The 14,413-nt window shown below is 47.6% G+C and overlaps 1 protein-coding gene across 1 annotated transcript in view; it reads right to left on the reverse strand.

The window, feature by feature from the left end:
- Positions 1 to 5,819: 5,819 nt before the first annotated feature.
- HPSE2 (heparanase 2 (inactive)) overlaps positions 5,820 to 14,413 on the reverse strand; it is a 115,401-nt gene continuing 106,807 nt past the window's right edge. The window contains exons 10-12 of the mRNA XM_079977210.1: positions 10,525 to 10,670; positions 8,004 to 8,150; positions 5,820 to 6,954 (exon numbers count right to left, since the gene is read on the reverse strand). Coding sequence (XP_079833336.1) covers positions 6,789 to 6,954; positions 8,004 to 8,150; positions 10,525 to 10,670 — 459 coding nt within the window. The 3' untranslated portion in view covers positions 5,820 to 6,788. The remainder of the gene's footprint in view (positions 6,955 to 8,003; positions 8,151 to 10,524; positions 10,671 to 14,413) is intronic.

The raw sequence follows: 14,413 nt of genomic DNA on the forward strand, positions 1-14,413 counted from the left end.
GTGCCAGGCTATTTTGCACCCCAGGCAAGGCCCTAGCTAATCACACCGCCCTCCAAAATTTGCTAAGTTCAACTTTTCAAAAAACAGGTGTATTGTAGGAATGGTAAGTTTCTTCAAACTATAAAATAAAAGTAAAAAAGTATCAAAAATTTATAAGACATAACAAAAACTGAGGTCTGCGCCCCAGACGGCTGCCTAGTTGGCCTAAGGATAGCACTGGTGCTGTGGCTTAACTGGTGGCAAGCAGCTACAAGGCGCTACTTCCCGTTGCGGATCCTGCGCTGTATACCCTTCTCAGCGCTGCTTAGGGTTCTCAGGAAACTCCTCAGCCTGCCCCCCCACCAAATAGGGAACCTGTGACTTTCCAGATGTTGTTGGACTAAAACTCCCATCATCCCTGACCACTGGGCATGCTGGCTGCGACTGATGGAAGAGGGGCTCCAGCAAGATGTGGAGGACAACAGCACCCCCCCCCCATTACTGCCTTACACTCTCTGGGTGACCTCATCAAGAAGCAGTGTGGCCTAGTGGCTAGAGGTTCAGGCTAGGACCAAATTCAAACACCCACAGAACTCACTAGGTGATCTTGAGGTAAGGAGATGCTGCTTCATGCAAGTGTTGACCCACACTTTCCTTATCGCGAGAAGTCAGATCTTTTGGGAAGTGGCTTTGTTGTGCAAGGGCTCCAAATCAATTTTAATTGGGCAGCCTTGATTTGCTGGCATGTGGTTGAATCCCACCTGGAAATAGCAATGGTCTGGAAGCAACCTCAGTGTAACCTGCCTCACAGGGTTGTTATGAGGACAAAATAGGAGAACCAGGCCCACCATCTTGAGTTCCTCAGAGGAAAGGAGGAGGTATAAATGTAAAAATAGCACATCAAATTTTATGGGATTTCAGTACCATCTATACAATAATGATATCCAGCTTCACCTCAGAACGTTGTGTCTCCATCCAGTCCTATATCTACAGCTGCTTGTCTGATAGTTCGATGTTTTATTGCTGTCTCAGTCTCAGCATAGTCAAGGCTAGACTTCTTATCTTTCCCCCCACAAGCCTTCCTCTCCTAGTACATACTCCATCTTCACTGACACCACCATCCATCCTCTTGATCAGGGACAGACTGCCTTGTCTTAATCTTTGATTCCTCTGTCTCCCTTCCAGGCAAGTCATGTTGGTGGTGGAATCCTATGGAATCTCCTCCCAAGAGGGGTAATACAGCTGACTCCCATTACTTCTGGTTTAAAAGAGAACTTCAAAGTAGTTTGTGTTTTCTCTCACTTTTAACTGAAATGCTTTATTATATGTACCATTGCCAGATTTTATCGAAGTTTTCTAGGCTTGGTTGTGTTTTAAACTGTGTTTCATGGTAGCTGGCTTATTTTCAACTATCTGTTTTATTGTAATCGGTAATAATATCAGCCCTCTCCTGCTTCCTTAAATGGCTTCTTTTTCTCCCTTGGTGCCTGTCATGTCTGGCACCTCTCCTTCTCTGACTGCCATATGGTGGACTTCTTTCAGGTCTTCCATAAAGTCATATCTCAAAATGTATATTTATTGTGAAGACTTTGGCATAACAGCAAAGTTCTCTTCCACCAATGAAACGAAGCAAAAATATACACATTGCAATAACAGTGAATGCATATTGTTATGAGTTTGGGGTGTTAAGATGTGTGCCAGACCCCTCTGATCCCTGGATCCAGCAAGTGTTAGAATTTAATCAAGGCTTCTAATTGGTGGAATAGCCAAGCTAGCTTCCTGGTGAAGTGATAGCCGGGTGATAAACCATTAAGGGGCTCGGTGTGAGATGGCAAATGAGTCTCAACAGAAAAAAAGCCAGAGTTTGGAGCAGAGGTAGGATTAATGTGACCTAGAAGTAAAGCAGCAAGCTGGAGAGAGGGTCAGAGAGCAATGTTTGACATCTGTTTGAATCCAGGGCTGTGACTATGGGAGAAACAATACACTTTGGGGTATTAATGCTGTTAACCCCTCTATCACAGGCTGAGGTTGTATATATGCATTAATAAACCACATATCCTAAAGACACTATAGTCTCTGCTGTGCCTCATTCCAAAAGGAAACACTAACCCTGGGTAGGCGCCTGAAACCCCTGGAATCTCACACTGCTCAGAGATTGGGGTGGCCTACAACAATATGGTTCCCATTTACTCTCTGCACCATCAGCTATAAGCAATCAGACAGAAATAGCTGGGTACTTATTACAAGACTGGGACGTGGGTGGTGCTGTGGTCTAAACCACTGAGCCTAGGGCTTGCCGATCCGAAGGTCGGAGGTTCGGATCCCCGTGACGGGGTGAGCTCCCATTGCTTGGTCCCAGCTTCTGCCCACCTAGCAGTTCGAAAGCATGTCAAAGTGCAAGTAGGAAGGTAAACAGTGTTTCTGTGCGCTGGTAGCAGTTTATTCATGCTGGCCACATGACCCAGAAAAACTGTCTGCAGACAAACGTCAGCTCCCTTGGCCAGTAAAGCGAGATGAGCGCTGCAACCCCAGAGTCGTTCGTGACTGGACTTAACTCTCAGGGGTCCTTTACCTTTTTACCATTACAAGACTATTACAATACTGAGAAGAGTAGCCATCTCTTTTAGAAGCATTAGCCAAAACACAAGCTATCTTTTACCAGCTATATTTGAAACAGCTTGGTTGTCATCATTAGTTCTATTTTATTTTTATATGTTTCATTACGGCCAATAGTTAACTACAAATCAAAATTTGAAACTAATGTGATAGAAACTTAAATCTAGGCAACTAATCGGCTGGGGTGGAGTTAAGCCAGCACTTAAAATGGCACTCTTACCACCAAGTTTTAATTGAGTTGCTTTGTACTAATTATGATTTTTTAAAATTGTTTATCACATTGGTTGTATTATATTGACATCCCCTATCTCAGGTTATTGTTTTACACTGTGATGGCTTATGACATTTGTTGTATTTATTTCCCTTTGTTTTATCCTAGATTGTGATGACCTCCTATTGTTTTAAATATAATTTGAATCAATCGATTGGAATATTTTCATTTGACAAAAGTTGAGCGCAAGTGGAAAGAATGTGTTTTGCAAGGGGAGCGATTGAAGGTGGCCTGAGATGGGCACTCTGTGTCTTTGGGGAAACAAATTAGAGATTTCCTTGGGTTCCAACTGTGGACTATTCAAGGGCATTGCTATGACATCCAATACTTGTCTAAACAAAGACATAAAGGCTATTTTTTCCTGGCATTGCTCTCTTGCTTATTCAGTTCTATATTGAGATAAACCAAGTGATTCCCATAAGGGTCCACACACTGTGCTAAGATATGGGTCTTGCACAAGCAACAGCAGAATTGCAGAAGGGGGCTGATAATGGATTTTCCAAAAGGGCTGTTCCAACTAGTAATAAATTTATCAGTTGCTGTTTTTACAATAATTGAACACAAAGTGTTGTATGGCTATCAAGTGGGCACAGAGCTGCAGGGAGGCAGTAACCCTGTTTATGGTTTCAAAGGGCTTTGGATCAAGGGCAGACATTGCTGCCATTTCTCAAATTCTGCAGTAGAAGCCAAGCAAGTAAAGACCTGAGGAAAAGCCCAATTTGAGGGTTGGAGCAAGTCACGACAGAGAGCTGCATGAGCTGAGATAGGTGGATACCAAGGTAATGTGCCCAAAGGCTGCTTACTGGACACCATGATGTGAATCACAGGAAAAATCCTACAGCTTGCTCAGATTACTATGCCTGCATTCTAGGAATCAAATACAGTCGTACCTTGGAAGTTGAATGGAATCCGTTCCAGAAGTCCATTCAACTTCCAAAACGTTTGGAAACCCAACTGCGGCTTCTGATTGGCTGCAGGAACGTTTGGCTTCCAAAAATAGTTCGCACACTGGAACAGTCACTTCCAGGTATGCGGCGTTCGGGAGCCAAAACGTTCAAGAATTAAGCTGTTCGAAAACCACAGTACGACTGTACAAGCCAGAACAGGGGACTGTTTCATTTTGCAGTGCAAGGGTTCCATTTCTACCCCATCCCACTTGATTTAAATCAGTTGGGTACCTTCTGCTCAATGAACAAGTGTTGCGGGGTTGTTTAACTGGACATGGAGTGTCTCTAGGCCTGAGCATTTCCCTAATTCTTATTGTACAGACAGAGATTGGCATGCTTGCTCATGAGAGGACAAGCTGAAGCTCATTCTTAGTGACTCACAGCATAAAATGGAACAGAATATAATGTGAAGACTGACACCTGTGAGCAAATGTGGACATTCTGCCCAAATCTCAAAATGCTGCCTTCTTGGGTTGCCAAGATATGACCTTGTGGTTCTTTCCAACTTTACAATTCTATGATCTAGGAGGCAGCGCCTCCACCTTTAAATACTCCGAGTTGCTATGCTAAACACAGTTGCTAATGTCATCTGAAGTGGCAAGATTACCTATGCTGTCTGTACACACAAGTGGGCACATTTTCAAACTAGTGTGCAACAATGTTCTCTGTTTCCCTTTCCTCAAGTAGTGCTTCTACAGAAGTTTTTTGTTTAAGAAAAAACAAATCATAGTCATATGAGGGAGGGGGTGCTGCAAACTGTGTTGTTATACAGAGAATATATATTGATATACCAAGGCAGCTAAGTTATTGTACTACTTCCTATTTTGCCTACCGTATTTTTCGTCCTATAGGACGCACTTTTTCCTCTCCAAAAATGAAGGGGAAATGCGTGTGCGTCCTATGGGGCGAATGCAGGCTTTCGCTGAAGCCTGGAGAGCCGCAGCGCCAGTCCCAGAAGGTCGGGGGACAGCGGGGAGGCGGAACGCCGCCATCCCGCTGTCTCCCGATGTGGTTTGGAGGCTGACGGCAGGGAGACGCGCTCTTCTCCCCGCTGCCTGCCCCACAAGCTCCAGGGACAGCTGGGAGGCACAGCGCGTCCTCCCGCTGTCCCCGGACCTGATCTGCAGGCGGGCGGCGGGGAGAAGAGCGCTTCTCCCCGCTGCCGGCCCCACAAGCGCCTGGGGGGAAATAAATTTTTTTTCTTTATTTCCCCCCCAAAAAACTTGGTGCGTCCTATGGGCCGGTGCGTCCTATGGGGCGAAAAACACGGTAATTCATCCACAGACAAGTTAAACATGGTGAGGGGGAGCGGCACAGCCCTGCAATGTCAGTAGGTCTACCTCACTAGGATGTGATCAGATAAAGCACTCTCTGTATCCACATATGTGCAGCAATCACTTGAGAAGTGCGTTCTTGGCACCAAATGGATTATAACCATTCCATCAGAACTTGCTTTAGATGGACAAATCGTGTGACTCTGGGGCAGCATGAGGATGTTGCTGTGTGTACAGCACTCCCAAAACGGTGCCTGCATCCAACACTGAATGCACATTATCATACAGTGTGTTCATTCCCTGCAACTCCTACCAGTCAGCATGGCTGGCTGACTGGGGCTGATGGGAGTTGTAGTCCAGAACAACTGAAGGGCACCAGGGTGGCAAAGGTTCTGTGAGTGTAACAGGTTTGATCCCTAGGTTGGATCCAGGGGTGTGGATGGTGCTGGTCCCAAGAAAACAGAGGCAGGTGTGTTGATAAGAGAATCTGGTTGCCATCTGGTCCTAAGTGTGACACCTGGCTGCATGCAAATACCTACTGCAGAGAGTAGAAGGACCCTAATCCAGGCTCAAGCATGCTCAGATATGGATATTATACCAACTTTTAAGTGTCTGTCCTTATGAATGGTGATTTCCCCCTACCTTGCACCCCAGTATTCAAATATCTGAAAATCCCCCAGGAGGTCAAATAGAGACCCTTGTCCCCAGCTCTGCTCCAAGGATCTTTTAGAGTTCTTCAGAAAATATAATTTAATAATTAACATTTACAGCAAATGCTCCCAGAAGGCAGCATAATTTGACAGTAGCCAAGACCAAACCTCTTCTTCCCCCACCCCACAATGCCACAGGGCTCAAAACAGCTGCAGACACCCCAGTGGCTCGTCTTATCTGGATGGACATATGCTGCACATCTTTCCCCTGCAGCTCAATTGGCTGCTTATTTCTGTAAGAGGCTCTTCCGGCTCCTGCATGCACACATGCCTCGTAGCGCCATGTGCAACTGCCTCTGTTTGCATAGCCAGTGTGCTCCATCCCACGCCCGACAGCTGCATAGCTTGTTCTACTGCCAGTTGCCAGCAGAGGGAGCAGCTCCCAAAGGAATAAAGCTGAAGGGGCCCAGGATGATTCTGAGGCTTTTCCTGTTGATCAGTTCTGCATCCTTGCCCTTGCATATGTTCAGCAAATAAAGCCTTTCCGCCTGCCCACAAGGTGGCACAATGTCTCCACTATATGATCATCATCTCTGCACAGGGTTTAAGACGTTTCCCAGGCTGTCAAGGGCAGGATGTTCTGGGCAGCTTCCCCGGATCTGTCATTTTGCAGAAGGTTCAAGTTTCTGTGCTCTTCCAAGTTTCTGAAGCAGCAACTCAGTGCTCCATCCTTCAGTGGGACAGCTTGCTGGGCAATTCCTCTTGACTCTGGCTTAATGCTTTTTCCATAAGAGGGTAGGTGGGGGATCTGACTTTGAAACCCCCCTCTTTCTCTCCCAATTCATCATGGAGGAGCCACTGCAAATGGTGTTGTTGACATCATAACCACACGCCATCCAAGGATGCCCAGTGCTTGCGGGCACCCATAGCGATTCTTCAGTCTCCTTTCCCTGTGCTACCTGCCTAGTCTACCCGAGAAGGAAGCCCTTGGCAGCAGATGCCCCCACCCAGAGGCACAGCAGGTCTGTCCTTGGCAGTGGGGTGGGTGGAGCTACCGGTATCGGCAGGCCAGGGCATTAACGTTCTTCACCACATAGAAGCTCATTGTGAGCGGTGGGATGACCAGGGTCCGGCCAGGGCGGAGGGGGCGAGGTTTCAGCGTGGGCAGAGTCCCGTCGTCCACCATGGTGAGCGGCTGCCCATTAAGCTGCACTGACCTGCACACACAGAGCAAATGCATGAGAAAACCACCTTAGGGAAGCACAAGGGAAAGGCTGGTCCTAGACACAAAGGAATGGTGGCCCAGCTTTGAGATGGCCACAGGTGTCTTTTGTGGCTAGGGGGAAAGATGCAGGAGAACTGATATTCAAGAGGGTGGCCACACCAGCTTCGTACCTCTAGGAGTTGAAGGGGCCTGGGCTCTGAGGACAATGTCATATGAAGGTCCAGGGCTGGCTGGGGCACATGGGAGTGGTAAGACTCATTCCATACTAGCAGGCAACACTTTCCCACCGGACACCAGTGCACAAACTATGCAGCTATAATAGTAGCAAATATGCTAGTGGGCAAGTCAAATGAAGCTCTAGACCATCAGAGCTGAGAATCTTCCTGGGGGTGACAATTACATTGTGCTCTCTTTGCTGCTTTGCAGTGTACCCTGCCCAAACCTCCCCCAATTAATACAGGCAGACACTTAAAGATATGTGTACCAGCACACCCTACTGTATATGTCGTTTCATTTTAGGTGCCTGTTGCTTCACTGACCTGCTTGATTATAAGGAAAAATACATTAAACAAATGGAGAGTGTGTAGCAATTTATAAATTAGTCCTGTTACAGGGCGTAAGAAGCCTGGTCAGTCACGGGAGGATTGTTGGGGGAAGGAACTGCTTGGTACTACAATGGTAATATAAAGTTGAATGACATTAGAGAAGCTAAATTAGCCTGTTGCAGGAAAAGACCATGAAAGGGGGAACCCTTCATCACCTTACAGGCTAACAGATTTATTGTGGGATCAACTGTTGGTCAGGTGAAAGATGGGATTTACAATTTACATCGAATTTAGGCAGGCTCAGCATCTTGTAAAGGTAGTGCATGTACTGAATGGGGAATTGATGGGGAGCATCACAAGCCTGATACCTGCATCAGTAGCTTCCCTCCCCCCCCCCCCCGGCACTGAACTCTAGCAGCAGTGGTCTTTCTTGTCAATCGGGAGAGGCTGGATTCTAATACCACTTTTCAATGCCTACCAGGATGATAGTGCTCACCTAGAGTGTAGCCCTTCCTGCCCATAGGGCTGCAGCACATACTGATGGACAAGCTTGTCCCGAAGGGTTCCCACCAGCTTGATTTTCTTCCGGGACCGGTGCAGGTTGATGATGTAAAGTGTGATAGAGCCGCGGACGTAGTTGTGGCTGTGTGAGACAGAGACAAGGTGGCTAAGGGTCAGTCGTGTGCACACTTCCCTAGATACCTCCTGTTAGTATCAAGGTTGAGGACTTCCCTTATTGCTCCACAGATCCCAAGATAAAATCGCTCCAGTCAAAGGAACTGGAGGATGGGGCCATATTATGTAGAAGCTGCTGACCTTTTTGTCTAGCTGAAATTCATGACAGTATGAAATATTTCCTGCCCTTCCAATTCAGGAAGTTGCCCTGTCACGTCACTTTCCTTTTCTCTCTCCTTTGCAAAGAAAAGTTTGGCAAGAGAATGGCCCCGACATATCCTGCAATAGCTGGCCAGTGTGATGATGTGGGTGCAATGCACAGCTCCTCTGAACTCCTCAGCACACACAGAGCCCTATTTCTCCAGTAAGGTGGAGCTATTAAAATGTCTTGGCCAAGCGATCTAGCCTGGGTGAAGACAGGGCACAAAATGGAACTGTTGCATCCCATTATTTGAAGTAACCGCAAGGTGATGATACCTAGGGATGGATTCTTCAGTGTGGTTCCAATCCAGTAAGATAAAGGATCGAGGACAGTGCTATGTACGTGGCATTTTCTGGTCCAGAGTGCATAGGCTGATTGGGTGATGGAAGGAGGGGTCTGCTTTGCAGCAGGGATCTGGACTAGACAGCCTTTCAAGTCCACTGCTCTTTGATATAGCCATGGGGGCAGCCACTTCAACACTTCAAGGGTGGGTGTGTAACAAACTGGCTGCTCTTGCATTTCTAACCAATGAGATGGTCAAGTGGGCTCTAGAGTCATTAATGTGTGTTTTGCAGCCAACATGCATGACAACAGGCACTTGCAGTTTTAAGCAAATCCCTCTGAATCAGCCACAATTTGCAGCTGGCCCTGAGAAACGCCACCAGCATTAAGACTGTCAAAGCAGGTCAATTTACAGGGCAGAAGGAAGCTACATTGCTGAAGGAAGCTCCCACCTTTTGGAATGCTTGAAAAATGGTGGAAAGGTTAAGAGCATGAGATGGGAATCCCCAGCTGAAACCTCCCCTCAACTGCATGAATTTACTATGCGGCCTTAGGCAAATCACTTATCTTCTCAGCCTTGGACCCCATCTGTAATATGGGGACAATAATACAATTCTGTTGCAGGATCTTTGTAAAGATAACCTGAGGCACTCAGAGCTTTATAAATATTATTTTCTCAGACCATATTTCTAGAGTCTAAAGCTCTTTACAGTACTCATGCTTCTGCAGCGAGCTTAGCCAGAAATGCCCCAAACAGAAGACAGAGAGAGTGAATTGCAGTCTCTCTTCCAAATGCCCAGGGCATGGGATGACCTGCCCACCTGTGCCCGCTCCTGCTGCCTTTCCTTTCCCACCTGTCCCTATCCCAGTTGCCAGTTACCTGTCAGTCACTGGCCAAGACTCCCTCCTGGAGGGGGAAGCTTGTTGAAAGCATCTGCCCGAAATGAGGAAGCAACAATGGGGACCTGTGTGCACACAGGGGACTCCCAGGCCTGCGCTCGGAGGAGGATGCTTTGAAAAGGCTTATCACAGAAACCCTAGCTAGGCTGGGTGCCCCAAGTGGGGGGGGGGTGAGGAACTGAAACCAGACCCCCGGGGCCTTTAGAGGAAAATGCACTCTCTTGATCTCATCCTGATAAAAGTTGGGCTGCAAAGGCACTCACCCTAGTCCCAGAGATAGCTGCTCTTCCCTATCATCACCAGAGCCAATCCCCACCCACCCCGGCCACAACCAGAGCAAGTAAGGATGCAGATATGTGCACAGGGATTGTGGGGGCAGCAGGGGGAAGAGAAGCAGGTCCTTAAATCCTGGTCCCCAATTGTTATAACCTCCTTGCAGCAGGAGGAGAACTTAAACCTTTGGGGGGGGGGTAGACAAAAGGTGAGTTATAGACAAGAGCTACTCCCTTGTTGTATTAATTGTCCCTGGGACACCAAGTGTCAGTAAGAGACTTGCTCTTTGGCAGGGACAGGGCCATAGCTGCTCAGAAGGATGGAGCAGAAAGGTATCGCTATCATTAAATAGCTTTTGGCTGCGAACGCACCTCTCTAGTGTTAAAACACCTCTGGGTTTTGACACTAGAGATGTATACGTTTTGGGACCCACTTTTGTTTCCGAGATGTTGTTTTGAATTGTTTTTAATGTTGTGTTTTTATTGTTGTAACCTGCCCTGCAACCTCAGGCGAAAGGTATGACAGTAGCAAATCCTCCTCCTCCTCCTCCTCCTCCATGCCACGCAACATTTTCGTCCGAGGGTGTGGCCCATGCTGAGTTAACCCTCTTGGGTCTTCCAGTCACCAGTGCCCCAGCCCCTACCTCTGTTCCAAGAAGCCGTGCTTGCGGCATGTGGCAACTCACTTGTGGTAGCTGGTGCAATGAGCGTAGATGCGCAGTTTATCACGGATCACCCTGCCAAGGCGAGGTTTCCTCTGCAGCCCAGCCACGTGCACAGAGAGCACCCTGGGCCCGACAAGTCGCTTGTAGAGAAGGGAGAGCCAGTAATCCTGCCCCACAGAAAAAGAAAAACATAAAAGCAGGTGAGTCATTACACCACATTCAATACAGGTCAGAGATCTACTTTTAATATTGTTCTCCCATGTTGCATCTTCTGCTCAAATTCTCCCTTTCACTATAACTACCAAAAACCTACAAGCTCTGCCCTATATTGGATTATGCTGCTGTAGAATGAGTGACCGTTAGTCTCGTTTATACCACTGCAGGGAGTTTTGCCAGAGGACCCTGGTGGTTCCTTGCACAGGTACATGTCCAGAGGCAGAAGGTGTTGGGAATGGTGTGAATAAGATGACCTGCCATGCAGTCCTATTCAGCAGACCTGCCTGTCTCCTGGCAGAGCCATTACAGGATACATTCCCAGGGGCCCAGTATAGCTTTACAACCAGGCCAGCCAGGCTGTGAAACTGTGCACTAACCACATGGTGAATAAATGTTGCTGTAATCTGGCATGTAGCAGCAGCATAATAGTCCCTTCACTCGCGGCCCTCTGAGAGCTATTATTGGCAAACAGAGGAGAACATTAAATGTCACTTGTGGTTCTGCTCTCCACACTTCACGTCCTGTTCCTTCCAGAGACGCATGTTCACGCCTGCAGATGAGATGAGGCGCAGCAACAGGGGTGCCATCAGCCACAAGTATGAGAACAACACACACTTAGCACGCAAGTGTGAGGCAAACAGTGTGGTGTTTTCTCCCAGCCAAAGTGCCTACTGGGTGTGTTACTCTGTTCTTTACAAAGAATAGTTGCCCAGAACTCATTTTCAGAAGCTGCAGCACAATTCTGAGCTGTGAGAGTGTTAAAAGAAAAGGCCGAAAGTATTTGTGGTGAACAATATCACCCAAGGGGTGTGAGAAGACAGAATTTCAGATCAGGGACAACTTTAGGGGAACTCTGAAGTACGCCTGACCCTGACCAAAGGCAGCCTTTGGGAGTAAGCTGAGAGTAGTCTGGGAGTATCTCCCAAGGGCTGCCATTGTCATGTTCTTCCTGGAAACTCACTTAACACTTTCCTTTTCAAGCACCTGTTGGCCTTCATTTCCCTTAGACACAGGACAGGGTGTTGCATAGACCAGTGGTTTTCGACTAGTGTGCCGTGGCACCCTGGGATGCCTTGAATGATGGTCAGGGGTGCCACGGGCAACACTGGCCTCTGTCCATCTTTCTTTCCCTCACTCCTCTGATGCCCTCTCACATCTCTGCCTCCCAAAGGCTTGCACAGCAGCCCTGGCTACAAGCTCCCCAGGTCAATGGTGCCTTAGGGTCTGGCCAGGAGCTGCTAGTTTCCAGGAACTGAGGCAGCTCAGAGATCAGGGGTGGCTACAGCGGTTGCCTGGAGGACTCCCAGGGAGAAGGGAGAGGAGAGGAGAGGAGAGGAGGAGGGAACACTCCACAAGGGAGGTTGTTTGAAAAAGGGTGAGATGCTACCAGCTTGGCAGGCAAGGGGTGACATAACTGGACTCCTGAGCCCCACAGGAGTGCTGCAGAAAGAAGGTAGTTGGTCAAGGGAGCTGAAAATGGCCAAGAGGTTGAAAACCTCTGGCACAGAACATTAGTATCCAGTCTAGTACTGCTGCTCAGCTAATTGATGAACCCGTTCCTTATGAGAACATTGGAACTTGCCTTATCCTAAGTCAAACCATTGGTCTATCTAGCTCAGTACTGTCTACAGTGACCAGCGGTGGCTCTCCAGGATTTCAGGCAAGGGTTTCTCCCAGCCTTACCTGAGGTTGCACAGGTGGAACCTAGTACCTTTTGCCTACAACTGGGCCACAGTCCTTCCCTCAAACCATGACATGACAGGAGAAGGAAGATAAGAGAGCAACTTTGACCCTTCAAGTTCTCCTGGGTCTGGGTAGATGCTGAAATCTGTTCAGTGGGATGAGTGGCCATGTGATGTGCCACAGAACCTGAAGCTGTGTTGATCAGCCCAGAACTGCCTTGGATGGAGTCTAAGCATTACTGTGACATGACGGGAATTGGATCCTGCCCTGATGGCTGATGGGTAGGAGCGGAGAGTCTCCCAGGCTCTTGCAGCAGCTGGAGGAATAGCTGAGCTGTACCTTGTCATCACCTCTTCCTGACAGAGTCCAGAGCATGGGGGTGGATGGGAACTGAGTTCAGTGCCATTGGCAATCAAGGCTCCATGGCTGTTTTGTGCAAGGCACTTTCCACTTCATTCTCTACATCCACAGAGCTGGATGTGTGTGTGTAGAATTAAAGCCTTTGTGACCCAAGATGCAGGTGTAACTGAGTCAGTACCTACTGCAAGATGTACTACCATGGCCCCTTCTGTTTCTAGGATAGCCAAGTGGCCAGCCTCCTGGCAATCCAAAGGCCACCAGTTCAAGCTGTTTACTCCTCATAAGTAGCAAGTGCAGATTTGTGACTTTTCTATCTAGCAGGACCAGAAAACTTTGTCCCACTGCACTATATATTTTCTGTTCGTAGAATATGGGTGGTATTTGAAGACACTGTCTTTTATCTTTGATCTTCAGAGCAGCAGCAGAGTTGAAAGACACTCATGTTGGCAGGTTGAATTATCCCTGGATCTCTGAACTCAGCCACATGAGCTCAGCTATCAGAGCATTTGCTTCGGCAGAGCATCTCTGTAGCTGGAGCTTTCATTCTGACTGAGCTGGATGGGCCATGGCATGGAAAGCCAAGGAACGGAGCTCTTGCAATGGGCGCCCAGCCTGAGTTCGTTGCCAGCTGATGGGCAGCCAGGCTAAGGCAGTGATTGATGCCGCGGCTTCTCTCAGCAGCTAAGGGTCTGCACAAAGGAAAGGCAGCATGTGGAAAAGTCTTTGTCACCGAGCGAGAGGGAGGATTTGGTTTCACATCCCAGCAGCCCTACACAGGCCCAAACGGCTGCTTTCATCTCAGTGATAGCTCCCACGGGAAAAGAGCGGCCGCCACACCTCACCCCAGGTTCAGTCTGGCCTTGCTGTTATTGTTGCTGGTTTTTTAAAAAAACAAAAACCCTCTAGCAACTCACCTGCTGAGGGCAAAAAGGAAAGATATTGGCTAAAAGTGTAATGAGAGATGCTTTTAAAAAAAGAAATGGAAGGACAGCCATTCAAAGTGCAGTGCCCTGAAGATAAATAGCACAGAAGAGGGAGTCCTGTTCCACATTAGGACTACCTTGAAGCACTTGCAAATCCTCCAGGAAACTCTCCTACATCTCTCTCTCACACATACACCTCCCCGCAAGACTTGGACCCTTCTGGGTGCCCCATACTCTCAGTCACCTGGTATAGCAATGACTTAAGAGAAAACGACTTATATTGTTATTTTATTTATTAAATGTATATACTGTCCTTCATCCAAAGATCTCAGGATGGCTCACAAGATAAAGATACAAAATAAAAGCACAAATAAATATTATATTTGCATGCTCAGTTGATGGCATATGTAATTTTGGTTTGGGACCATGTAACACTTGTTCTTCTGCATGTGTCCCCTGGAAGGCTGATCGTTATCTGTAAGCTATATTTCCTTTCCTCTTCCCCTCCACCTCGTTATTAGACAGATTTATTTATTTCATATATTAGTCACCTGTTGACCTAGTCCTCTAGGGGAGGAACAAGACAAATTCATTAAAGCATTAAAATATCAGATCCGATTCGCCCCCCCCCTTTTTTTGCCCTTCTGGACCAAGGCATGATGAAGAAAGAAGCCTCCAAGAAATGCTCCCCCTCTCAGTCTTTTTTAGGGAAGAATGCGAACTGGGGG

The sequence above is a fragment of the Podarcis cretensis genome (assembly GCF_951804945.1).
Source record: "Podarcis cretensis genome assembly, chromosome: 5".
Lineage (NCBI taxonomy): Eukaryota > Metazoa > Chordata > Lepidosauria > Squamata > Lacertidae > Podarcis > Podarcis cretensis.